Source organism: Catharus ustulatus, chromosome 3, assembly GCF_009819885.2.
Source record: "Catharus ustulatus isolate bCatUst1 chromosome 3, bCatUst1.pri.v2, whole genome shotgun sequence".
Taxonomy (NCBI): domain Eukaryota; kingdom Metazoa; phylum Chordata; class Aves; order Passeriformes; family Turdidae; genus Catharus; species Catharus ustulatus.
Window position 1 is genome coordinate 812 of NC_046223.1, and position 27,513 is coordinate 28,324.

At 43.1% G+C, this 27,513-nt stretch overlaps 1 protein-coding gene across 1 annotated transcript in view; it reads right to left on the reverse strand.

The window, feature by feature from the left end:
* Positions 1–263: 263 nt before the first annotated feature.
* Positions 264–27,513, reverse strand: part of RIN2 (Ras and Rab interactor 2) — a gene marked incomplete at its 3' end in the record, with an annotated part of 34,807 nt that continues 7,557 nt past the window's right edge. The window contains exons 2-8 of the mRNA XM_033056553.1: positions 18,435–18,527; positions 13,778–13,872; positions 7,566–7,758; positions 7,232–7,343; positions 5,320–5,392; positions 4,375–4,466; positions 264–1,388 (exon numbers count right to left, since the gene is read on the reverse strand). Coding sequence (XP_032912444.1) covers positions 264–1,388; positions 4,375–4,466; positions 5,320–5,392; positions 7,232–7,343; positions 7,566–7,758; positions 13,778–13,872; positions 18,435–18,491 — 1,747 coding nt within the window. The remainder of the gene's footprint in view (positions 1,389–4,374; positions 4,467–5,319; positions 5,393–7,231; positions 7,344–7,565; positions 7,759–13,777; positions 13,873–18,434; positions 18,528–27,513) is intronic.

The window sequence follows — 27,513 nt, forward strand, 5'->3', positions numbered from 1 at the left end:
AAAAAGTAATAACTGCAGGTGAAAAGCCTGCATTGTGCCTATTTTAAGGACAACTCACAAACAACTTTGTAGTGTAACCATTCCGAGCCGGTAGGGTGATTTAGGGTGGGGAGGGGGAGGTTGTCTCAAGACTCAAATACTCGGTGGCTCAAGCTCTGCTAGCCAAGTTACCCCCCCCTTTCTGAACTGGAGAAAGGCTATCGCTATAAACACAGACTGCACATTTTCACCTTCTCCCCAAAACACAGGACGGTGTTTCTTACCTATTTGGTCTTCAGGGATGAGTGATTCGATTGGAGGATCGAGTTCGGAGCTTTGGGACAGATAGTTCTTGACTTGGGTCATGAACTGACGAATTGTTTGCAGCATATCGGTGCTCGAAACGTGGCACTCCTTGTTTTCTTGGAGAAAGCTGACATAGTCCTGCACTAAGCATCCAAAATAGGTGCGTTTGTCCCGGGACATCTCCGCAATTTTCTTAATCATCCTCTTCTCGGGGGTCATGAAGGAACTGAAAACCCCGCTGACTTTCCGCAGCTGAGATTTCACAATCTTGGGGAGAACGAACGAGCTGCTTCTTTTCTTCTTGGGCTTCAGAGGGGGTGCCATGCTCTCCTGGTCGCTCTCCCCCTCAAAGTCCTCCAGGCTGCTGTTGGTGTCCCCCTCGTAGCCGAAGAGCGGCATGCTCCGATCGAAGTCCAGCGAGTCCGACGAGGAGGTGGAAATGCTCATGTCGCTCAGTCTCTGCCGGCCTCCATCCCACGGGATGTGTGACTCACAGATGGCAGCTGGCTTTCTGGGAGCTGCCAGGGCCGGCTGGGGCAGGGTTTCGCCTGGAGCGGCGGCCGGCTCGGGCGCGCGCGTGGATCCGGGTCGGAGCGCCGCCGCCGCGCTCCTGGAGGCTCCGTCTGCCTCCGAGCACGCCGCCTGCTTCTTCAGCCGCGGAGGCGGAATCGGGGTGGGCTTGCTGTGCAGCAAATCCGAGCCTCTCTCCTTCTGACAGTTGGCTGTTTCTGGCATGCTCGCCTGCTTTATAGTCCTGGAAACCTGCGGGCTCGTGAGGGTGCTATTAATAGCGGGAGGAGGCGGCCGGGGCGGGGGGGAGCGAGGCCTGGCGGTGCCGTTCACGTCTGGAGCTCTCGGGCTCGGCCTTTTCAGGCTTCCGCTGACATCCTGGCTGTGCACTTTCAAGAAGAGGGGATTAATGAAGCACAGCGCTCCGTTGGTCTGGCTGCACTCCAGCTCCGAAGGCGTTCTGGTTCGTATAGAATGCACTCCATTTATAAGGCAGAGCTGGCGTGAGTCTTTGCGAGCACTGTCCGAAGGCACGGGCCTACAAGGAGGTGAAGGATCCGGGGGTTTGCTGTTAGCCAGGGAGCTCCAAAAGTCTGAAAATCATCATTGCGTTAACGTAAGAATGCAAAACAGCATGCAGACGGCTTTCAGAACATTCAGCTCAACAACACCAGTTCAAGTAGTAAAGCATCAAGAAACTTAGGAAAGATTTTATAAATTCAAAGGGGAAAAAAAAATTCAAGTGAACCTCTTAAAGCACCACCAGACATAACTGCATGATATATTCCTGGGGCTGCCCCTACTCATTTATAAATACCGTGACCAATGCATAGTTTCCAATCAGCCCACTAAGCTTAAAATTAAACTCAGAATCAGAGAAAGGAATGGAGACTGTAACAGAATACTTTTTACTGACTTGAGACTGAAATGAACACAAACTGCTTGCTAGCATCGCACTCAGGAGAAATAAAGCAAGATTCTCAGCTGGTATTAATAAGCTCACTTCATGAAGGACCATAGTTAAGCTGATTTACACCAGTTAAAGGCCACTTATGGAAATTCTACAAGTATCTTGGTTGGGTTTCTTTTCATAGTGAACAAATGAAACTATACATGAAACTATACATGAAAAGGCAGCTCACATTTAGGTGGTGGATGCACACATCACCTTTAGCTCTGCAGACCCAGCGTTCCAGTGTCCAATAAAGGCGCTGGACTGCTGCCCTGCCTTTGCCAGGGGGATGGTTTGCCTGAGACTGCAGACACACAGTGACACAAAGAGACCCAGCGTGCAGTCCCACAACTGGCACAGGAAAACCTGTGCTACACCAGTGAGTGCAGCCCCTGCACTTATCCCAACAAAATGTCAGCATGTTTGTGCAACCGAGTCACTGCCACAGAGCTACAGAGCGCTGCCTCTGAAGGTGTGAAGATTGAAACCAGATGTGCCCTTGAAAGCAGTAATCCTGTTGAAATAAGGGCAGAACACCAGAGGAGGGTAATTTAGCTAAAATTTGCCAATCTTGACATGGTCATGATAGCTGGGCCCAAGTGCACGAATGTCAAGCATCCGACACAGGTCTGTGCCCAACAGCTGTGTCCTGCCTGCAGGGCAGGGGACAGGAAATAGCCCATGGTGACAGGCCATAGCCAGAGAATGTCTATAGACACAGGCATGTTTCTCCACACAGTCATGCCGTGCTGTTGATGTTCCCAGCTTCGTGACTTCACATCCTGCCTGCAAATCTCTCGGTGCCTGTACCTGGCACGTGGCTGCTGCAAACACTTGTGATGTAAACACTGCTGCAGGTGAAACACAAGGGAGATCAGCACATGGAACTTTAAAGACTGGGGCCATTTAAAGGTTGACAACAGCTTTGAAATCTTCACCAAAAGTTCCTCCTGACCTGGACTACGTGCTGTTGACTTGTGCTGTGCAGCTCTCCCTGTGAGCCTGCTGCCTAAGAGAGCTCTGACAGGGGATACAGCCCTGTGTTCACACACCACAGGGTTTTGTGACCACATGCTCCTGAAAGAAAACTCACGCTTAACAGGAAGGGCTGTTGGGGGTTTTCAGGCCTCTCTTGAGTCCACAGCATTGAAAGGCTGACTTTCTGCTGCACTCTTCTGCATGTGAGCACCTAAAACTCCATCAAAATCTCAGCTTTGTTGCCTGCTTTGAGCTCATGGAAACTGTGATCTTAATTTAGTGTATATCAGGTAACTGATCCCAAATATATCAACCACACAGACACTGATCCATCAATCTCCTCCTCAGCCTTCAAAAGTGAAAAAACACACATGATGCAGACTGTTCAACAGCAAGACCAATTCTGCAGCAAGTAGGCCACAGTGTTCTGGGGTGGGGTACCTGTGACAAGGGTAGTTGGCCTGGAGAGCCTGACCAACATTACCCTTATGGTCCCTTCTGCAGAGATTCGCCTCACGTTATTTTAAGGCTGCCATGTGTCACTGGGAGACTGTCTTCATTACACTGTATCCCAGTCAGACCTTTTACTTTCTTTCTGCCATCTAAACATTGACCTCAATAGTACTGCATTTGCCTCTATTCCCATGATAATCCACAATTTCACCCGGTTACCTAAACTTGCAGGCAAGCAGTGCAGAAGTAATTTCTCTCCTCTCTAAAATAAACCCTTTAATTGCATTGCTCCTGCAGCGAGACAAAGTGCAAAGCACTCCAATACATTCCCAGGTGCAGCTTTATGAAGTCCCACCAGACAGTTCAAGAGATCCTCGTGCTAACAGTGCTCTAGAGAGGATCCTTTGCAAAATCAAAGATGATTAAAAAATTTACTGCAACAAAGACTGCTGACAGTCGACCTTCCCTTCCTGGAGGAGGAAATGAGGGCACTCGGCACTTTGCTGAATGTGGAGTTGCTCAATGATTCATCTGGGTGGTGCCCAAGTTTCAAATCCCACCAGGCTTTGCATCCATCTCCTCTGAGCTCAAGGTGTGCTTTACACTGAGCCTTACTTGGCTGCAGCAGCTGAGCAATGCATGGACATGTCTTTGGTATTTCAAAACTTCGCCTGACCCCTGCCCATGGGTACGTTCTACACACCCTATATACACGCTCTTCATTTTCTAAATATGCCACTTCATTGAGGCACTGGGTTCAGAATTCACCGTTTTATGTTTGCCTGTCAATCTGAACAGATGTTTTATTAACAGGGGACTGCAGTTCCTGCGCTCTCCTCACAATAAATTACAAAGCTGGTGCCTGCTGTGTGAGCGTGTGGACAGTGTTAGGTCTCGGAGCAGAAGCCAAATCGACCTTTGTGTGGGGACTGTGACGTTTGCTTTGCCCCAAGGGCTGCCCAGAGAGGGGAGAGAAGAAAGAAGAAAGAAACAGGACTAACAAAAATGCCACAGAAGGAAGGAAGAGCATGACTGCTCGGCCAGAAGGAGGTCAGGCCTTCTAAAACACGAGAAACTGCTTTCATAAATGAAATTCGTATCACCACTAACCAATATGAACTATTTACTGATACAGCCTATTTTCCCAGTGTTACAGCAGAGCTACAGGGAAGGACATTATGTAGAGAACTACTTACTCAGTCCAAGCTGAGCAATCTCTTCAAGTTGAGCTTCTGTCTTTGCTGCAGCAATAGCATGAGGCAACTTCAGTGTGAATGGAAGGACATCCCTGTTCCCAAAGAGAAAAACCATTATGCTTTTCAGAAACATCCATAGTTTTAAAAGTGTTTTTTTTTTTTTAAACACAGACAGATAGTGGGTCTTTATCACATAAATATTCTCTGTGTTGTATGTTAGCTTTTTGAAAAAAGAGGATCTCAGAATTCACACTCAAGCCAACCATATGCACAAGACTGATACAGTAGTTAAAAAGCCTTTGAAAGGCACTTGACATGGTACAGCAGAAAACCCCGAGTCCAGACCATCCTTGGTCTCAATTCCAAGATAGGTAAACCTCATAAAATCTGGTTGGGTACCTCCTGCAAAAAATTCTCTCTGGTTTTATAAAATCCTTCTGGATTTCCTGTGATGTACCAAATAGTATCATGTCTTTCTACTTATGTCTCCTTTAGCCTATACAAAATCACTTTGAACCTTCAGTGAAAGAATATGGATAGACTAATGCCAAGATTTGCTGCATGATATTGTAGGTAGAGAGAATTTACCAGAGCCTGGCAAGTGGGCAGGACTGAAATGGTGCCAAGAGAAGGAATATCTCCTTGCTAAATTACTTTTAAATGCATTTTCAGCTCATTTCTCACCCAAGTGCTGACCATTTACCCATGTGGTATCAATGCAGTTTTTATTACATCTGTGTACAACTCAGCTAAACAGAGGCTGTAGCAAAGGGGTCTAAGATGGTTCTCCACCACAAACAAAACCAGCAAGCACAGTGACGCAAGAGCACAATTCCTTCTAAGGCTACCCAGGAATATTTGTAGAATGATAATGATCATGCTGAACCAAGTCCTCAAAACTCTTTTCCTCTAGCAGATATGACTTGGAACACAGCACCATCTTACCTGCTAATACAGTAGAAAGCAATGAGTCTGAACAAATCAGCAAAACTTATTCCAGACCCCTCCAAGGAAAACGCTGCAAAGGAAATCACACGTTAATGCGCTGTTTCTTAAAACAGTTTAATAAAATGCATCTTAGATTTTAGCAATAAAAGTTTTCACCATCAAACTAGGTACTATTTGATTAAGAGAGAAGAACTGTAGAGGAATATATATCCCTGCTGAAGGCATTGTCAAGAATACACTGATAATCTTGGTGGCTGGTTTGCTTTTGTATTCCAAGCATACGGTCTAATTCCTGTAAAACAGATTATGTGTGATGAGACCTGCACAATGTTTTTCTAGAAGACAACAAATCAGCAACTGAGGCTTTGTTTGCCCAAGTACCGATTTTCAACCTCTTCTTTCCTTCTCTTGAATTCTATTCTACTCACTTGTCTTCACCCTAGGTGTGTAGAACCTAAAGGGAGATACATTTTTACTCACTCCAAGAAAACCTTTTAACCTGAAAACCCTTAAAAAACTCTGACAATTCTGTTGCGTGTCATCGCCTTGCATGAGGGGAGAGGAAGACACGAGCAGTGCCTTTCCTTTCTTCCCACTTGATATACCACTGTTTCTTACTGATACAAAAACTTGTTCAAAGTAATAATGACAATTGATCCTCAGGCTCTCTCGGATGCCAGCAGCAAATCTCACCCAATCTCACCCAATGACTACACAGATCAAGCAGAAGCAGCTCCTAGAGTGAAACTATCCAGATCTTTTGCCTCTGGTCTAAAACCTCAGCTGGGACAAATGGCTAAAACCATCAGCAAATACTTCCCCCTTGTGGAAGAATTTTGCTTATAAAAGACAATGTGTAATAATTTCCTAGATGGGAATTTGTAAGTAGAACAAGCCTATAAACACAGCCTTAGACAACACTTAGATCAATTATTACTGACAACTTTCTATTCTCTTTGCCTGGCCTTCCTTGTAACTGGAACTAAAAGCAGACACAGAATTAACTTTTTGTTCCCGGGTGCAAGGGAGGGAGAGATAAAAAAGGAAAAACTCAAAATTATGTCAGTTTACAAATAGAAATAGAAGTTACCTATAGACTCTCTGTTTCAGGAATGTTTAACTTAAATAGTTGGTAATTTTCTACAGTTTTCTCTTTCTTGTTAAAGTTAATTATTTGTTCCACTTGTAGTTTCAGCACTGCATACACTCACCAGCTGCAACTTTCCTAGTTCATTCCTAAATCTCAAACTTATTTTTCACGCCCTCCCTTCTAAAGATATGAGGGCATTATTGGTTCAAAACAATTTGGAGCGCTAACATTCGCTCATCTCTACTAAAAAAAAAAAAGAACAAATATAGTTTGAATTAAAAAGAGAAATCATTGATCTTGCAACAGAAGCAGTCCTAAAGGGTTAAAATCCATCTAGCTATTACACTAGAAAACCCAAAACCTAACAACAAAACCCACCACCAGCAAAAACAAACCCAACAGCCCATCCCACACCTAAACTCCAGACACAGAGAGCTCCTGACAAAGTGGCATCCAAGAACAGTCCCTTGAGCACAAGGAAATGCAAGGACATTTCCTTGAAAGCAGACTGGATTACAGACCGTGTTACTACAAAAGACATGTTTCTAAGAGGATAACTACCCGTAAAAACAAATGAATTCTGGATCTGGCGAGGTACACAATGGAAACATTCCAGTTGCAGTATCTTAAAGTCTTCCCGTGTATCTGCCCTCCCCGTGGCAGAATGTGCCTGCCCCGCTCCCTGAGCCCACCTCACAGAGCAGTGCAGCCAGTCCATGACATTATTTGTGTGACTCTGGGTACCCTCTGCTGTTTCCCACATCCTACAAGGAAAACGTACCTAAGGAGCATCTTAAAACTGTGTAACTCACGACTTACTGTATGTACTTTCTTTTATGGCAAATTCTTTCAGGCAGGACCCACAGTCACCGGACAGACGCAGAGAGATTACTTTCTTCTGCAGCTTTGCAGATTTCCTAACCAGAAATATCTGTTGTAGAGAAGGCAGAAGGACATGGTTTTAGCTTCATCCCAGATGCCAGAATACAGACCATATACAAAAAGGAATAGGAACAACCTCATGATGTCTGCCCTAAAACATAAACCGTAATTTTACTTGATCGTTACCGTATTGGTTCCAAAATCTGTGTGTAAAATGGCAGCACAACTTTTGGGAAAAGCACATCCTCCAAGAAACCGAGATTGTTCTTACCCCAGGAGGCTGTGTCTGCAAAATTTCCACGGCTTCAGCATCGCTCAGGCCGAGCTGCAGCCACACAGGGTGCGTATGCAGGAGCTTGTCCAATATGCTCAGCTTGTTGGATAGGCTGTCATATCCTGAGTCCCGGGGGCAGCTTTTTACATCGTTTTTCTCAGGACAGACATTACCCATGTCCTTTATTAGGCTGTGGAAAATAGAGAAAAAAGAAATTTGACATCTATGAACAATCACTCATGTCAGTGAACAGAATTATCACAGAACTCATGGCACTGTTGACACTCTGGGCTACTATTTCTCCTGCTGAGAATTCTTATATTTAGAGTACACCAAAATTCTCTTTAAAGGTTCTCAATTTAAAACCAGCTTGAACACAAGCCTTAGCATTCTTCTGTGAGGTTGGAGAAATTCAGGTACAACTGTATGTGCAGGTATGATGGACTGAACATTTCACTTGCCTTCTTTGCTGTGCTAATACACAGAAAAACTTCTCTTCGAGGATATTTATGCACTTCAGACACTTTTATTCTCAGATTGATTGCAAATGCTGCAACCCTCAGAAATCTCTCTCTCTCCTGCCTGTCAGAAAAATCTGTTTGATACTCTGACAATGGAGTAACCCCACCACCTATTGGTGATTGCTGCACCAGACCCAAGATCTTTGTCTGTTTGGAGGGATTATCTTCACAGGTCCACAAACCACCATCACTTCACCTTACACCCAGACTACTGTCTCCAGCAGCTCTGTTGCCTCCATGGCTGCATATCCATCTTTGCTCCCCTCTCCTGAGGGGTTGGAGTGCGATTAGATGAGAAAGAGATGAGAAAGCCAGGAAAGAAAATACAAGAAAGGGTTAAACCCCAAAATAACCCTCCCTAAGGCACGTTTTTCTTAAAAAATACGTCCTAGGTGGCAGTCGCTTCTTGTCGTACTCCTGCCAAGTTCTGTAAATATTTACATTTTTTCCATTTTGCCATGAAAGGTCCCTTACCTCGCATTTTAATACTACACTTCCCAGGATCAGAAAGCAGTAAGGAATTGTGTATTTACACTAAAATTCCTTTGGTTGTGGGTCGAATGCTGTGTGAGAAATAACGGCTAGTGTGAACATGGCAAAGTAATGTATGATTAAAATTTATTTGGGGCAGGGCATCTAAAGTTACTGCTACATTCACTAATGAAGTACAGTTCCTGGAGGCTACGGGTTCTTGTTATTAAAAATCCAAATAAACAGAATACTATGAGAACTCCTTTTGTTATGCAAAACTTCACCACCCCCACATATAACAGAACATCCAATACAAGTGCACATGTGTTGCTGGTTCAAATTCCTCATTGCTGAGCTAGAAGTACATCCTGTGATTCTCCCCATGCTAGAAATCACTTTGGTGCAGTTACTCCCGTGACAGTTTCCCAGTGACAAAATTTAGGAGTGGGCAAAAAGCAACCTACGAGCTAAACTGAGCTACAGTCTACGACTCCCTGAGGTGTGAGGCAGAGGATATGTTTGTTATGTTGTTCCTCTCACAAACCTTTTCTGTGGCAAGAGAGGCCCTGGGCAGCAGAGGGCAACACAGCTCCACCTCCCCACTGTGCTGTGCAGCTCCTCTCAATTCTGCCTTGGAAAGCATTTACCATCCTCACTGTGCCAGCCACTGTACCTTCACCAAGCGGGTACGGAATTCACAAGCACAGGAGCACCGAATACTTCAAAAAGCCTCTGGGTCCCCCATAAAAACACCCACAGCAAAGAAAACAAGCCAAACCGAATTAAAACCTGACAACCAAACAACAGAAAAAAACAAACGACCAAACTGCTTTCTTCTAGTTTTGGTCAGCAGCTTGAAGCATCTCTCTGGAGAGGGCAAGCAAGGAAAGTGAATGGGGAAGAGAGCTTTCAATGTATGATCAGATTAAAAAAAGCAGAGTAATTTGACTTTTCATTACCTGGATCGATTACCACTACCAGCATTTGCCTCTTTCTTTACTCCTCTGTTTGCTTATTCATGATGCGATGCTTTTCAGATTTTCCAATGCATCTCAAATGCAGATTATTCTCCCCCTGCCCACAAGCATCAAAAGCTTCTACTAACTGCCAGCATGACTTCAAGGGGCACCAAATACACAGGAACACACTGGGTGCAGGAGGGAAGTACTATTTACATCAGTCATGACTGGGTCTGAAACTGCTTCGGTACCAGGTTCCCTTTTCAACCAGTCGCAGCAGACCCTGGTGTTGCAATGGATTAATCTCAAAAAAAAAATAAATCATGAACCGCAGAAGTATTTTCCTGAGCTGTGCCTCCAGTAAATGCTGCTCAGAAATTTCCCACTCGCCCTCAGTGCCAGTTAGCTGCATTACAAACCAAAGGAGCTGTGGCAAAATCCAAGTTATACACTGAGGCTAGCTGCCAGCTTAGACAGATGTATATCATTTTCGCTGCCCTTGGTCAGGAGGTGAAAACTGAACATGCTGAAAGGGGGAGAGGGAAAGTTTTTTGCCTACTAAAGACAGCTACCTTGAAAGAAGGTGTGTGACTGGTATGAGCTAGAATGCCTGGCTACCACAAAATCACCTAAAGCTGGCAAGAGCTGGCACAGGCACGTGGGGTCTCGCTGTTCCTCTCTGGTACGACTGGTTTGGTGCTGTCCTGCACCCCCAGACCACCATAAATTATCAGACTAATTTCCATGGGGAGTTATCAGGTTTTTGGAACCTCTGGGCACTTATGTGCACAATTCCTCCCACATGCTGAGATCCAAGGAGGAAACTCTGACCTACATACATGGGCAACTCCTTGCTGCAGCTGCTTCTGTGCCCTCAAGAAATAAGCCAAAGATTGTGAATATCTCATCATGACCAGAATTTATGCCACTCCTAAACACAAACAGTTGAAACAACACCGATGCAACTAAGCTAAATCAGCATTAGAATGTTACTGAAACCTGTGGTGAGGTAATCAGGAATATGAAACTCTTCTAAAAAATTATTTCCTATCCCCAAAAAATAAAGGAGGGAGAGAGAAAGATCTAACCTGGTCAACTCTGGAAAAAGCACAACTTGGAAAAGCCACACCTGGCAAACCACATTCCCAAGGCCTGAGAGCAAATGCAGTAAAAAAACCCCACTGGTCTGTTTTGATAGCCTATTTGCAGTGGTACTGAGCATCATATTCCCAGTTTGCTTTTCACTCTCGCAATAGTTTTAATTAATGATCTGGGCATTAGACTTAGAGTCAAACCCTGACACATGGGAGTTCTTGAAACTTGCTATGTGCTAAGAGTTTAGACTAAAATTATTTGGGACCGGGATGTGTTTAACTACCTTGGAAACAATTGCACAGAAAGAATAACCGCTTGAGTTCACGAGCAACAGATTACCTGAAATGGACTGAACGAGAATAAGAAATTGCTGTACTCTAACTGCTAGCAAAACATGCTGTATATTATGCAAAAACTAAATTCCTCTCCTGGTTTTACTTTCGGGTTGGAGGATGTTTAGTTGGTCGGTTGCTGTTATTTGTTTGTGACTTAGGGAAAAAAAAAAAGATTCCTGATAAAAGACAATCTGACCAGGTCACATTAAACTCAAAATTGAAACAAATCAGCCTTAATGGATGATCTGCTTTAATTCAGGACTGCAACACAGTTCCTCTTCAGTGGGAAAGGCAGGTTTCAACCCTACTCACGATGAACTAAAGCAAACACATGATTCATGCAAGTTTCCTTAGGTTTGAGAACACCCATAAACACATGGGAAGTACAAAGAGATAATTGCTAAGATAAACAATGCTGTGCTGCATCCTGATTAGACTTAGCTCACAGTAAAAAGGACAGGCTGAAGTTATAACCTGGAGGATGCTTGGTCATGAAGCAAAGCTCGCTCCGGTCCCACCAAAGTAACTGTCTCTCGCTTAACTCAGTGTGACTATCCGTTGCAAAATGCCTGGATTTCTGTAAATCCAACAGACTGACCCCAGCCCAGTCTATACAGCTGGGAGGGGCAGAGAGCTGCTGGGAACTTCCTCCTGCATCCCATTCCAGCTGAACGAACAGGACAAGGCAGCTGGGCAGAAGGTTTCCGGATACTTGCCCACCTCTCAGCTGTAACAGAGTGGTTCTCCTTGCAGGACAGAGGATGGCTCTGCTGAGGTGAGTGCTGCTGTGAGGGCTGTGCAGTGCAGGGCACAAGGCAGGCAGCAAAGCTCTGCTCCTTCCACGGGAACACAGCAGGAAGGGAATAAGCTGCTGCAGAGCTGCCACCACCGGCAAAGCATCCCTGAACTGTTCCGCAGGCACCAAGTGCCCGGGAAGCCTGGAGCTGTACAGCCTTCCCTCCAGAGGGACAGCAGGGAGCCTCAGCCCTCATGGACAGTCTCACACAAGTGCAGGGGGCCTGAGGCTCCCAAGAGATCATCCAGGTGCCACCAGCCCCGTCCCACGTGCTCCTGGGCTGCCATGGCATGCAGAGGCTCTCCCATTACTCTTTCAGAGGTCACCAGCATGGCAGGACAGAAATCTGTCTCACTGAATCCCTTTCTGACAACTCTGCTCATTTGCATTATTCAGATAAATGTCTGCACTGGGAAAAAGGCCAGACATCAAAAAAGAGGGATACTGAAACAGTCCCCCTTCAAACACATTTGTGCAAAGCTTTTTTTTTTTTGTTTGCCTGGCTTTTACATACTAACAAGTCAAAATGGTAAGCCCTTGAATCATTTGTGATATTACTTGGCTATGTATATTAAAAGGAGAGATGAGTCCAAAATAAAGAAGTATATAAGACGAGGAGTATAAACCTGAAAGTCACCACATAACCACAAAAAATCCCACACCTCAATACTAAGATTGCAGATGTGCAATTTCATATCCTTATTTTTCTGAATGCAACTGAGAACTCTGCCACTGTTGCCTTTCCAGAGCTGCTCTGGGTGTCTGTGGATACCTGCTAAGGTAGAAAAAGAGTGAGGAAAATGAACATTCCACTGAGCTCCAATTTGCCTAGATGCAAATCCAAACGTCGTATCAAGACACCGACTTCTAAACACCAGAACACACAATAAGAAGAGCAAAAAACCCTAATTACCAAGGTTAAATGAACTACAAAGAAATAAAGTTATAACAATAAACACAGCCTTGTGAAGTGTCTAGTTTAAACAAGAACTCTGGAAAAACTTCATTGAAGTGATTATAATCTTGCTCTTTAGCTTTATAATAAAAAAAAAAGATGCTAATGCAATTACATAATTTATACCAATTTTGATACAACTTCTTCCTTACAGAGAAGCATGCAGCTCAGAATTTTGTAGTCACAGTAGGTTTGACTTTAGCTCATTTATTCAGACTTCGTTTTTCACATTGTCATCTTGAAGTGACGGGTTTTTTGATGGTTATTATTATTTTTCATGGCAATTGCATTATTCGCTTTTTTATGTTATATTTACATCCATATCTTAAACAAAAATATATTTTGCAGTCAAGATTAACAAATTAAAATCCTTTAAAAGAACAAATAAAAAGGAAAACTCAAGATGTGTAAAATGGGGAGGTTTAGTTGACTGTTTCCAGCTAAGTGCTTCCACCAAGATTTTAGAATCAGCAGACCTGAGCCTTTCATGCATAGGATGTACTCAAAGATACAAGAAACCTTTTCTTAACTGAAAAGTAGCAGATGATCTCTGAAGTAAATTAGCTGAATTCAGAAAAACAAGAAAGTATTCTTTCTACGCCTCTGAAAGAGATGTGCTCTCAGAAGTTTTAAAAAGGAACAGTTTTTTTTTTTTAATGTGCAAGTTATTCCTATATAAATTACCTTAAACACATACCCCACAAAAGCATCAAATCATAGCAGTCCATATTTTACTTCCTAACCTGAGAAATCATGCTATTGTATCTTAAATCCCCAAAGGGCTGCTCGAAGCCATGGACATTTTGTCTCTATGAAAGCAAAGCTGTGCCACAGACAATGGTAATAATGTTAGCGGTTTCCTGCTTTAGACACACATCAGTATCCACGGTTTTTAACAAGGAAGCAGAAGTGAAGCTCGGTTGCAATTAGAAGCTATTAAGGCAAATACCCCTACACCTCCCATGCTGCCAGGGAGATAAGTGCTAGGACATAAGCCACCCAAGAAGAAAGCACAGAGAAAACATTCCTGGGTCATGGCAGACCCTCCAGAACCATGAAAATAAACATTTTAATCACCTTTGCCAATCAGTGGCTTCATCCTCCACCGTGAGATCTGTCTGTACCATCTCCTGTTTCAGTTCTCCGATTTCTGAGGCAATTGTGTCAATGAGCTGGAAGGGGACAAAAATAGTATGACATCAAGTGAGTGAAAGAGGCGTGGAAAAGAAGCCAGGGCAAGTTTAGTCACCAGAGATTACAAACTTTTTCTTTTTTTGTAAAATCGCATCCTATTTGGACTTCCCCTTGCAAAGGAACAAGTAAGGGCTGGGGCCACATATAAAGGTTCTCAGAGGAAGAGTAAATCCTGTTTTGTACCAGTACAAAACCTTCCAGTTTGGCTAGCCTTTAAACTTAAATGGATTAAATCTGAAGCCTCTACGCATTATACAACGTCTTACAAGAACTAAATTATTTAAGTGTTCGTAGCATTTACCGTCTTAAAAAAAAAATTAGAAGAATTCCATGTGCAAGAATTTTCTTTCAGAAGGGACACTAACCCAGCATTGAATATGGTGGAGGATGAAAAGCAATGAGGCAAGAGGGAAGTGGGTGGCTGCTTTTCACATTATGTTTTGGACTCCACTTGAACACAAGAAGTCAATTAAAAAAGAACTGCCTTCAGGTAGAACACCAACCTAATTCTGGCTATGAGGCAAACAATCATTTTAAGGAGGGCAAGATTAGCACTAAGGTTGTATGCTCAGAAATACAGTTTGGTAGCCAGACTTCAGGGAAATGTTTTGTCGAGCAGAAGCCAACCGTTAAATTTGCAAAGCCTGCTCTTTTGGACATTTCTTTCTGGCTTCTCCTGCTGGGAGGGAACCTAATGAAAGGTTTGCAGTGATGCAGTGATCTCTACCGCCACCCCTGCACATCACAGCAACCGAAAACCCTGGCACAGGAAGGAAAAACAGCTTTGGGGTCCAAGTCAGACTGGTCTTTGCAGCTGTCCTGAGGGTATGAGCCCACTCAGGGTAGGCAACTCAGTATTTTCAAAGAATTGAGGGCATCCTTTTCCTAAATTGTTACATTGCAAGTTTTCCTCCACCTCAGGAATCCCTGAGTAGCATTATTTCAATCAGTTCATAAGAAGTTTTAGTCTGTGCTTACAACTGCCCAACTTGAATAAATAAATCTTATGTTAGAATGAATTACCACTACCCACACCCTAAGGGCTTTTTCCTGTCCAAGTCATAGCTCAGGGGTTTTGTTTGCCTTTGTCCAGGGGGGAAAGGAATTCAAGTTTCTTTTCAAAGAACTGTTCCACCACTCAAGGCCTGATGAGCTGAACATCGCAGCAGACTGGGAGCAGCACAGAAGATACACAGAAAACAACCATTAACCAATGTCAACCAAAAACATCACCCCTAGCATGGTCAGAGACTCCTGGTCTGGGAAGAGAGAGATGAGAGAATGAAGACTGGGAAAAACTAATTCACAGTAAAGGAAAACAGATCAATAACCACTAGGAAACTGAGACCTTGGGATCAGTGACCATTGAATCAGTCAATTTCTCTGGGTTTTGACTGAATGTGAAGAACCTCATAAAGACTTGTGTGATGGAATAATTTCCTGTGCACAACTGGGGCAACGTGTGGATGAACTGGTTTCTGTTGCACATCCTGGCCAGAACAAAGTAATGCCTTAATTCTCTAGCACTAAAGCTTGTTGTTGTAGAGTTTTTGTTTTTCTCTTTAATGACAAAAAAAAGTTGCTCCTCTCAATTTAAGCAAAGAAAGCCTTACGACACAACTTTCAAAGGAAAATAGAACTGAAGTGGATGTTTACATTTTTCAGAAACCACTGTCAGCATAAAACAGTTGCAGAAGCGAGCCCAAAGGCTTAAAAAGTAATCAGAAGAAATCTGCTGGGGACTGTTTAGGTCTGTGAAACAGATATTACCCTGCTATGGTATAGAAAGAGCAAGTTTACATGAAAAATGCATTTGGAAGTATGACATCTTCTCAGGTGGTTAATGAATCAGTATTTCTTAAAAAAAAATATTAAAATGAGATCCTACATAACAAAACAGATATTTTTGTGTGCAATGATTTTCCTTTGGAATTTATTTTTGATAAAGCACTGGTCTATAAATTCAAAAGACACTACATGATAACCGCTCTAAACCCAAACAATAATCATGACTCAAACAAATGAATTTACACAGCAGCTCAGTACAGTGTTGCCTAATCAAATCTATCCTAAACATTAGATTGCTAAATACCCATGAACTAACTGTTTACATTCCTAACATCCATGAACGAAATAATGAAATGCAAACATCTTAAACCACAGCGCTTCCTTTCATAACACACCAAGTTCTGCTTATTGTCAATTGATTCTGGGCTCAACGAGTCTGAGCTCAGCTTTTGGGAGCTGGCAAGGGTGACAGTGAAACTCCTAAAGGTCACAAACATGGCACCTCAGCATCCCAGCCCTCTCTCACGGCATCACAGCATCTATTTTGCTTTGCATCACTCAGGATGTTGCACAAGCAGCTAAAATCACAGCCAGTGTGTTCACCAGAAGCAGCTCGCTCCCAAGGTGCTTCACAAATGTGACTGGAGCTCTCTATCGACACACCAGGACCAGACATAGACACTGCCCCTCCCAGAAGCCCAAAATATCTACAGCTCTTATTACTCACTTGACTCAAAGGGTTTCCTGCTCCCAAGAAGAAGACAGGTAGTTTTATTTGATGCCTATCCCCAGACATTTTTAAAAAGACTGCGTGAGAACTGAATTTCTGCTTTTTGTGTTGAAATGTAAATAAGCTTGCACAGAGAATTAACAAAACTGCCATCATTCTGAGAAGGCACTGAGAGGGTCAGCCAGGATGACTGCTGTAGAATGTTTCCAAGCCCTGGGATTTACAAGAGCTCAAGAGGAAAGGTAAAATGGGTGCTGCTAATCTGGCATGGGGACGCCCCAGCGAGATCAGTATCAGCCTGGACAAATGAGCCTCAGCACTCACCACTCCCCCTTCCTGCCAGCATCTCATTTTTCATTCTTTCTGGAGACCTGCATCCTCTTTGGCATCGCATCTTTTCCTTCCTGTTTTGATAAGCAGAGCGCAGCAGCCCTCACAGAGGGCCCTGTGTGACGAGGTGGCCAAGTGCCAGGGACGAGCCCGACTGGGAACGCTGCTCCTGGACTTGTGCAAGCTCTGAACACCATCCAATATTTTGATACGTGGCTGCGGATTCTGGTTATTTTGCACAGTGAGCTATGAATTCTCAGGGCCACTGACATTGTTCAGTGTCTTACTCATCAGAAACAAAGTTTTACCCAGCGCTGGGTTTTGGAACAGAACAGCTTTACTGGTGTAAAACCTCTGATGCGAGTTCAGTAAACGCTGGAATGCTTTGATGAGAAGGAATATAATTCAGTAAAGGGGAAATTTGTCAGCTCCTTGCCTTACAGAGACTCTCTCTGCAACCACTGGCAAGCTATTCAGCCCCAGAATTATCCAAGACTAACCCCATCTTTGTCTCATTCTTGCTGGTTCTGACCATTCGCCAATCACAACGTGTAGAGTCCACAAAATTTGGCCTCTAAAACTTGACTTTTGCCCTAAAATGGGGACAACACTCTTTTCCTTGTGTACTAACAGTTAAAAGAATAGCCATGAAAAAAAATAAGAGATGGTTAGAAGTTGCAACAAAGAGAACTACTTAAGAACCAGGAAAAAAAAAGATAAAGTTGGAATTCCCCAACTGGTATTTGTCAGCGATTTTTCTGGCAAATGTTGCTGAGTATGATAAGATACTCCCTTAAGAAGACTGAAGTGCCCTGAGAATCTGCCTACCAGCATGGTAAAGGTTTCTCAGGCAACTGCAAGTAAATATTCACAATGTGAGAGCCATATGCCATATTCCTGTCACTGGATGACCCTGGTAGTTGCTGGGCACTGAATTGCTGGGCAGGACAAAAGGAAAACCTGATGTCACTGCAGTGCTGATGGTTCATTGCCTAAAGATGGCCCTAAGGGAAACTTCTGCCCCAGGGGAAGACAAGGGACGGAAACAGCAACACCCCTGAGATGGCACAGATAGGACCTTTCACTGGAAGAAACTACTGGGAGTGATGAATATTCCAAGATGTGATCACAGTAAGTTAATTCAGTGCCCACCAGCACCTATAATTTTTTTTTTTTAAAGCAAAACCTGCCCATCCAGGCAGTCTCTGCCACCCTGACACATAGTTCAGAATCCTGTAATTTTTTTAAGACTGTACTGCTAACTCCTACTGCAGCCTGGCTTTGTGGGATGCCAACTGTTTTCAAAAAAGGAAAGGAAGTGAAACCAATTTTCAGTCCAGTAATGGAAATTGTAAACCTGTACCACAACTTTAAGGGACACAAATCCAGTTTATGAAGGCTCCAATAATTTTATGCCTGTGTATAATAAAGTTTATGTTCTCAGAACTAGCAGCAAAGACAGTCACGACCTATTTTACACAGAATACTCTATTCAATGTACAGAAAAAAATATGCATGTGAAATACTGGAGGGTAATCCAGGCAGAGATCTGCCTGTAAAAAAGAAATGCTCAAGAAGTACTTCCCATTTTACAGAAAAGGATTACTATGTATCACAGAGAGTACTGCACATTCTGCTGCTCGTTTCACACAAACCCCCGTACTTTATGTTCTGTATAAATATCCCAATTACCTTAAAGAAACTTCCTCTTTTGTCCACACAACGGGTTTTCGTTGTCACGGACGACATCTTCCCTGAGAAGACTGCACCGTGTGCCTTGATCTCCTAAAAGCAGACACATATTTGTAATGGTTAGTCCAGTCTGTAGGAAATTCCTCTGCAATTCTAAGCCACAGAAACAGTCACAACAAGCCTTCTGCCAAACCCTTTAATATCAACAACATCGTGCCATTTATTTCTTACCAGAAATATCTCTTCAGTTCATTATTTTTCCATAAATTGCTTCAAAAATACAGTGTTACTCGGAGTTCTGTACCTCTCCCTTCTTTTCACAGCTGATCCTGTAGCTGTGACTAGATTTTAATGTGCTCATTAAAAAAGAATGCTAAAACATAATGATTGCTTTCTTTGTTTACTTGACCTCAGTCTGCAGTACAAACAGAACAAAATGTTAGATGTCATTACAATCCACTCTCAAATATTACAGTATTTACAGGACCTATCAGGGAGGGAGGGAAAAAACAGTTTAAAATCACACAGAAGGGACTAAACGCTCTGTTGTTAAAGTAAAAATCAAAAAAAGCCATATTCAAGTCAGGAACTGAAGATGAAGTTAGGAAGAAGTGGCATTTTCTGCTATCAGGTGAACTGAGTGAACAGTTCACCACCCAGGACAATACACTAATGCATCCATCACCTGAGGAATATCCAGAGGGTAATCTCCATCTGAAAGCAGAGCAGTTCCTCTAAAGTCACAACCAGTTCACACCAATAATTCGTGAATGGCTTCTGAACTAAGCAGGCGTCAATTCCCCGGCCCAAAAGTCCTTCTGGGGGTTTTTACAGGTGAGCTGTAATTGTATCTAAACGACCCAACTCTTCTCCTTGTTCACACATTTCCCAAGCACTTAGGAGGAAGTTATGTTGGAAGCAAAAGGAGCGAATAATGCAAGTGCAAAACATTACAGAGCAGAGACACAGCTTTTGATGTGATAAAAGCAGAAATTAAAATAAGAATGGTTGTCAGCAGCCCAGTTTAGTGGTGTGGCTGCAGAGGGTGATGCAGCAGAGCAAAGCAGCTGGGACAGAGAATGCTGGCAGGTAAAAACCAAAATTTGACACACACCCCACCACCAACCACATGCATCCTTCTGCCTCCCTCTAATGCCTTTGGAGACAGGATTGACACAGGTAAGGAAGATCAAGGCGGCAGGAGGAGCGTCAACGAAAAAAAAGGGTTAAATGAAAAACCCTGGCAAGCAAAAGTACACGAGAAAACTGAGAGGTACAAGCAGGAAAAAAAGAAACATTTTAGTTTTAACATGCTTTAAATAGTTCGCCTTGTTTCCAGAGGTCCCACCACTAGAGCGCTAGAAAAGGTTACATTTTTCCACTTGGATTCTGGTTAAAAAAGCAGCCATGCCAGGAAGCATAGGAACCTGCCTGCTTTCCAGGCAGGGTTTGCAGACTTTGAAGGCTGAAAGAAAAGTTCTGAATTCTGCACTGCTGTGAAATCAAAACACTAGGGGATGAGCAAGGAAAAGACAAAAAACAGTGCTGGGGAAGAAAAAAATTAAAAGTAAAGAATTCCAACTTTCTTCCTAAATCAGTATATTTAAGAATACACTCCTGGTGAAGCTCTAAAGAATTGTGAGCCGTGCTTCTTTACCTAGAAATGTACCTAAACAACTTGATGATGTTCAGTGAAGTGGGTGGTTTGCAGGTCCTGTTAAGTGAGCTCAGTTCTCATTTGTCCTGCACACAAGGGTACAGAGCATTCTATTTAAAAAGAAAAAAGAGAAGTCTTCTTTAGATCAATTCTGGAGAGAAAATTTGCACCTTGGAGTGTTAAGGCAAAGGGAGACCCAAAAAACAAACAAAAAATTAGAACAAAACCTCCAATTTCCAAGGTGATCCTATTCCCTTAGTGGCAATACCAAATTAAACGACACAGTGAAAAACCCCAGAGATTTTAAAGGAGTTACATCAGAGGGTTATGAGCAAGATCCTGCAGTAAGTTCCCTGCACATCTCTAGTCTCAGTAATTAATCACTTCATTTGCAAACAACAACCGTTTCACAGAAAATCTCATGGGTTTTAATTTTTTATTTTTTTTTCAATTTAACCGCAAGGATGTCTGCATGCAATCCTATTACCAACACAAAACCATTCTGGGATTTCTACACTCTCCACTCAAACATTCAGAGGAAGGAAAACACACAAATACACGGTTGTTGTCCTTTAAAGAGCGGTAGGACTCCAGCCAGAAGAAAGCCTCAAATAAAACCACTGCTTATTTCACTTGTAAGAGGTTCTAGAGCTCTGAATTACTTCATAACTTCTATGACTGTCACTATTCCTGCAACATTACTGCTATCTGTAGAACCAAACTCAGAGCCTCAGAGGGGCTCTCCTCGGCTCCACACAGCCAGTGAATCAATCCCCACCACCTGGTTTGGTCACACTGCAATGTCAAACTAATTCAGGGTAACCTAAATAATGTTTCATGTTTGAGTGGTTTTAGTATGTCTGACTAAAACCAGCACAATGGGAAACGCTGCTGGGCTCTTTTGTATTTGTTGGGAAGAACAAATACATTTTATTTATTTAAAAAAGTTAAAAAACCCACCCTGCTCAATATGACAGTATGAGACTTGACAATATGCCAAGAGATATACACACACTTCAGATTTCCAGCAAATGTCCTCATCCCCATGCAGTTAATTTTCCTTTTCTCCTGGTGCTGTTCTCCCAGTCCCAGGGAGCAGGCTGGGCTCATCTCTAACCTACAAAGCCCTGGTTTGTCCAATTACTCTGACCTTATCCGAATCTTGGCAAAATTAAACTTTTCCTTTTGAAAGTATTTCCTCTGAGAAGCTGACTGCAAGCCTCCTTCCAGGAACACAGACACACTGAGCACAGTATCACTTTGAAAATCTATCAAATAAGACCTTCAGTCTGCAAACTATCACTGGTGCCAGGATCTGGCAGATCTCTCAACTCAAATGTTGCATTGTGTTAACACAGCTGTATCCACAAGCAAAATGTGAGCGGATTATGTACAAAGAAATTCTAATTTCCATCATTCTTCTGGCTGCAGAAAGGGTTTACAGTCTATTTTTTTTTTTAATTCAAGTAATGCAAGGGCACGTTACTTGTAGAAAACAAGTAAGACATACAGCAAAAATGGCAAGTCACTTTACACACTGGTGGATTTTTGTATTTTGCCATTTCATATAAAGAATTTTAAAAACCTTGTAAGTAACAAAAAATCCCTCAACCTCCTTTTCCTTCAAGCACTCTTTATACTTTTATCTCTGCTACCTGAACAGAATGTTTGAGCTGTTGCCCTGAAGAAAGCCACAGGTATGATGTCAGTGAGTGCTTCTCAGTCAGTATTTCTGTTCTTGTTGTACAGAGATCTTACAAAGACGGATATTCCCTATGGGGGTAGGCAGAAGGGCCATGACTGCAGCAATCCTCTTCAGGAAACAACAAACTTCCCCGGACAGAGCACACTTCCAGGGGCTGGGACCCAGCCTATGCTTCGGTCATGGCATGATCAAGGGATTGAGCCTCAAGTGGGAACATCACTGCCAGACTTATCCGCTGATCTTTCTACATCTGCTTTCAGCCAGTCATCACTCCTGCCTCAACTCATCTTTTGCCTGCAGGCTTATTTTTTCCCCTTGATTCCAAATCCTACTCGCTGGCAGGCTTTTACAAGACTTACTTTGAACTTGTTTTAGCACAGCACTCTCAGGAGAGGTTTAAAGTCCCATCAGACTCTGGGCAGATCCACTGTCTCACTCGCAGCTGTCTACTCGCTTCTTTTATCTATGAAGCCATAAACTCCGAAATGAAAATCCCATCTGAGAAGGGCACAAGCAGCGGCCTGGCCCTGCTCCCAGCAGCATGAGCAGACATGGCATCACTCTTTCCAGCAGGAGCACAGCCATGCAAACACGGAACGCTCAGGAAAGCCGACCCTCGGGCTCTGCAGAGGCTGCACGCCACCAGGAGAGCTCTGTGCTGCGAGCCCTGCCTCTGCACCCCTGCCCGAGCTCCTCTTCCTCTCTGCACTAAACAGCCTCTTCCTGCCTGCTCCCATGGCATACTTTCCACATTACTGAAAAGGAATAAAACCCCAAGTCATTTCCTCTGGCACAGCGTTTAGTCATGGAGGATACTACCAAATCTCTTATAAGAGAATGATTGTTTGTTGATACATTCATGTCTTGTTATGCCTCTGGAAATGTCAGAGAGATACATTTAGGAAGAGACTGACTTTGATTTGGATAACCTTTCAGAAGGTTTCTATTCTTCCTGAATTGCCCGACCTAGATACTTCACAAAAACTAGTGTTTCTTGCAGTATTTATGTAATTTCCACTTACTATTCCTGCAAAAACCACTGAATAATAAAAATTAAAATATTAACAAGTGTTTTCAAATGTCTTCTCCTGCTGTTCACCTCAGATTACCCAGGGAGCAAACATCCCTCTCTTTATTCCAGTGGTGATGACCTTGTGCTCATTGTCCTAGTCACACATGATAAAGATAATACGTAAATTGCGCCACCAATCTAATAGCTGAACTATTAACTAAGGAACCAGATTTTCAGAAATGCACTGCACTACTTGGCACCTTGTTTTTTGGATAGCAGCTGTTCATTTCCAGCAGACAGGCTGCTCTTCCTCTGAGCCTAACTTAAATACAGAGTACTTTACTTCAGCTGAGTCCATGGTAAAGGCTAATACTCGAATTCCTTAATCAAAACTAATTAAAGATGTAATTACCTGGGACACTTCTTTAATGCCCTTAGCATTAGATAGAAGCAATTTCAGCCTTTCTTCTTCACTCACACGTTTACCATATTACATGAAATAGTAATTTTGGGGATTAGAAACACTCAGGCTTTATCCCAAACACTATGTTCACAAGTAGCAAGGAGACAAATGTAAACAGTGTGGCATCATCTTTAAAGAGAAAGGTGTTTCTGGATTTTAGCAGGCATATGTGCCCTCTTTGGCCTGTGTACTGTCCAGAAGTGCCAGCAGTTAATGCACTCTTGTGATTCATGAAATGGGCTCTGCATTCGCTGAGAACTGGGATGTGCAGTTAGTGTTTGCTCCCCAGGAAAACTGAGAATGGCACTGCCCTACTTCAGAGGGTTCTCTCAAGGAGTGAACCACTCAGCAGTGACAATTCCACACACTGCACTGAGGGAGGCTGCCCACAGGAACCCTCACTGTCACCAGGACATGTGCAGATGGAAAAAAGCTGTGACCACAGGAGGAGATATCAGAGGAAAAGCATCAATTTTTCTTACTGTTTCAGAAAGGAGTGGGAGATCTTCACTGCTCCAAAACCCATTTTTACATTTCATCATACAGGAATTGCTAAACTGCCATAACCCAAAAGAAAGTACTAAGTCAAAAAGCATAATATCAGCTTAAATAATTAATAAATCAGACTTCAACTTGGCATTTATTAGCAAACGACACACACTTGACCACACATGCAAACTGGGTGAAAAAAAAATCTAAACTTGTAGCAAAAAAATTAATGTATGGTTGAAGCTACGTATCAACAGAAGGACACAAATTAGGATGTATGTTTTTTTCACAAGCACAACCTGACTAAACAAACCACAACTATTACTGAAGTACAACTAGAAAAATACCCTGGGCAGCTCGCTTAGTAATTGATATGCAAACATTTATCCGAGTTTAAACAAATGGGGGAAAACTGCAGTGATTGAAGCGGGTTCCTTGCCCCCTAAAGCAAGTACACTAAGTGCTGTGGGTCAGCCAGTGTGAAGCCACTGAAATTCTTGGACCTTTAAAGGATCCATTTCCATGCTGCCTGTTTAAGAACGCAAAGCATCCCACATCCTGAACCACACCAGGTCAGCAGCAAGAGACTGACCTGAGGGCACTCCAGCTGCAGGCATGGATTTGCCTTCTGTTCAGCAACCATTTCATGTGCATGTCATTAGTTGTATTTGCACTAGTGCTTTCTGACCAAGAGGTTAATGTAATCCAACAGACTGCATGAGGAAGATCACATGGCAATTTTTGTGGTTGTGCTGTTTACTTTAAACAGCTGGACATCAGACAGGATGGACAGTTTGCTTCTTTATTTGCTCAGCACCCACTACTACTTTCTGAAGAACGCTGTTGATTGCTTCAAGAAGCAATTCCTGTAGCACACTTCCAGTGTGGTTCCCCACCCTGGATGCGCACAAACACAGCAAACCATGAGGCTGAGTACCGAGTAGAAGAATTATTTCTCAATGGACAAAAGAAAATATTTGCACTAGAAAAAACATTAAAAGAACACTGCTTGTATCTTGACCTATTTGTTTTGGTTTATGCACAGAAAAGACTCCAAGAAAATCCTGGATTAATTAAACCAAGGTCCCTGCTCGCCACACAAGGATGTTCCATGTACCAACACCTGTGCCTATAGCAGAGTTGTACTGCCCTAACCTGTTTTGGATCCACTGGGAATGCTCAGGTAAGCTGCTCCCTGGAGAAAGCCTTCACGCTTGTCTTGGCTGTGGAGACAGGCTTGGGAACGCGGTGGGCCCCACCAGGGACCGGTCATTAATTTCAGACACTTGTACATTCCTCACAATTATTAGGTCTATAAGACTGGTTATAAAGTGTGACTGTTCTATAAAATCCATGCCCAACTTGGACCAACTATGCCCTGAAATATTAACTTTTTTTTTTTTTTTCACACAACTAGTGAACTACTGCTTATCTGTGGGACTGGAGAGCTGGAGAGATTTGCCTGGGAAATGCTTTGCTTTTGAGGGACAAAGGAGCTCCAAATATTCAAATATTTATAATCTACAATTTAGTTTTTAAATATATGTTCATCAAACAAAAGAGAAAAATCAGTCATAACTTAAGCCTCTGAAAAACAGTCTAAAATTTATCTTCTTCCATCCTATTTCTTTACGGAAAAAAATAATAAATGGTGAAAACAAGGTTATGACACACAGCAATGAAACCCAGGAAATTCAAAACTGACGGCTGTTGAAATATCTGTCTCAAGTTAATTCTGCTGCTCTTCCTGTTTTCTATATATTCACCATGGGACTGGCAATGTCAGCCTCAACCAAACTTCCTGGCCCGGGTCCCAACCTGTTTAACTTCAAAGTCACGTAAGCACAGGTCACCCTTCCTGTCCTCCTGGGGCTCTTCTTGATCCCCCTTCCGAGGACAATTGTTCCCTCTGACTTCTCCCTGCAACTCTTCCCTCTGATAACCCCATCACCTTCTGTCATAGCTGACTTGTCAATTCATTAGCAGCACAAAGGTTACTGCTGCTTTCCCAACCCTCTTCCCTTTTCCCATCACTAGCACCATCCTCTTACTCTGCCGGTCCTGAGCAGCCCCAGACTTCCCTACCACAGCCCCTACACCCAGCTTGCCCTCACTCTTGCAGCTGAACTCCTGGGGATGAAGCCTCATGACTCAGCCAGCTTCCTTCCCTAAACCTGTAAGGTTTCAATCCACCAAGCCAATCCTGCTTTTCAGTTCTCACTCTTCTGTACTTCCTACTAAAGCTGCTCTCCTACCACTTTTCCCCAAGCCATCTGCACAAGGATCCCACAAGACAGGCAAGATTTCATATTCACAGAATCATGGAACAGTCTAGGTTAGAAGGGACCCCAAAGGCCATTTAGTTCCAATCCCCTGCAATTGGCAGGGACACCTTCCACCCTAAGGTGGACATCACACATGTTCCAACCCACCTTCACTCTATGCAAGTTTGAGCAGCCGTCTCATCCCCTCCTCTTCCTCCATCACATTTGTATTTAAGAAGCTGGACCAACACGCCCTAGTAACTCCCCACCTGCCTCTTCCTCCAATCCCTCAAAAGGCCAGGACACATAGAGCCCACAGAAAAACAGGGAGGAACTGATGCCACAGCACCAGCTGCCTCAACACTAAGAACAGCTTAAAGCCTCTCTCAGGCTGTCTTCTTCCAGACTAGGAGGAATGAATGTCCTTCCTAGGTTTTGGGATGAGCACTCTTCCCTCCTAACTTATTTTTGATACCCCAGTTGAATAGGGGATATCATCAAAACCAAATTTTCCTTCCTCAGCAACATCCACAGTCACATCAAGACCTGTTTGATTACAACTAAGAAGTTTCTCCTTACTCAATAAATAATGAGTTCATAGAAACTCCTAGCAGGGGAACTCAAGAAGCGTGGGTGTTTAGTTCTTCTCTGTTAGTTTGCTTGTGTAAACAATTTGTTTTCTCTCTCCTGGGACACTGTGTTTTGAAATATGCTTTTAAGAAGGCAATAAACAACCTCATTGGTTGAAACGGTGAAACTGGGTCCAAGTACTGCCAAAAGCAGAGCATTCCAAACACATTGGTGACTCCGATATTTACTGCGCTGGGTCAGACAGAGTGTGTTGGTGTCACTTTTTTCTTTCAGATCTCAACCAAATGCAATCAAACCCAAAAAGTAAGGTAGCAGCCAGGTGACAGGCTGTTTCCTAGGTTTAATTCTTGCTGACACACTGGTACCAATAGATTCCCATGACTGCCAGCAACAAACATTGGCAACCGCTGGGTATGGGGAGCTGCAACTAAGCTAGTGAGATACACGTTTACTCAGTCCTCAAAAATCAAAATTTTAATTGTACAACAGCTAGTAAATTCCATCCCTCTCATTCTGCAGATAATAAAGAGGAAGCTGCCAATAGGTGAAAATACCTCTTAGATTACATAGCACAGTTTCAAGACTTAACACGGCATTAGTTTATTGCTTCTACGTCTGGTGCCAGTTATTTTTATACAGCTTCTCTGTATAAATTCAACAACATGAAAAAAACTCTTCCAGGTCTATCAACAGCTCTTAAAATAAACACCAACAAGTCCATCTCTGTCTATGACGTATCCCCCTGCACAAACACGAATCCATGTCTCTGGGGAGCCACAAATCTCTTGAGTAACTTGACCTGCCGTGACTGAGCTAGGGGAACTCAATCCAGCCCTAAAATTAATCTTTTTGTTCCCAGTCAGTCTGCCTTTGTTCCAAAACCACAGCACCAAAGGGC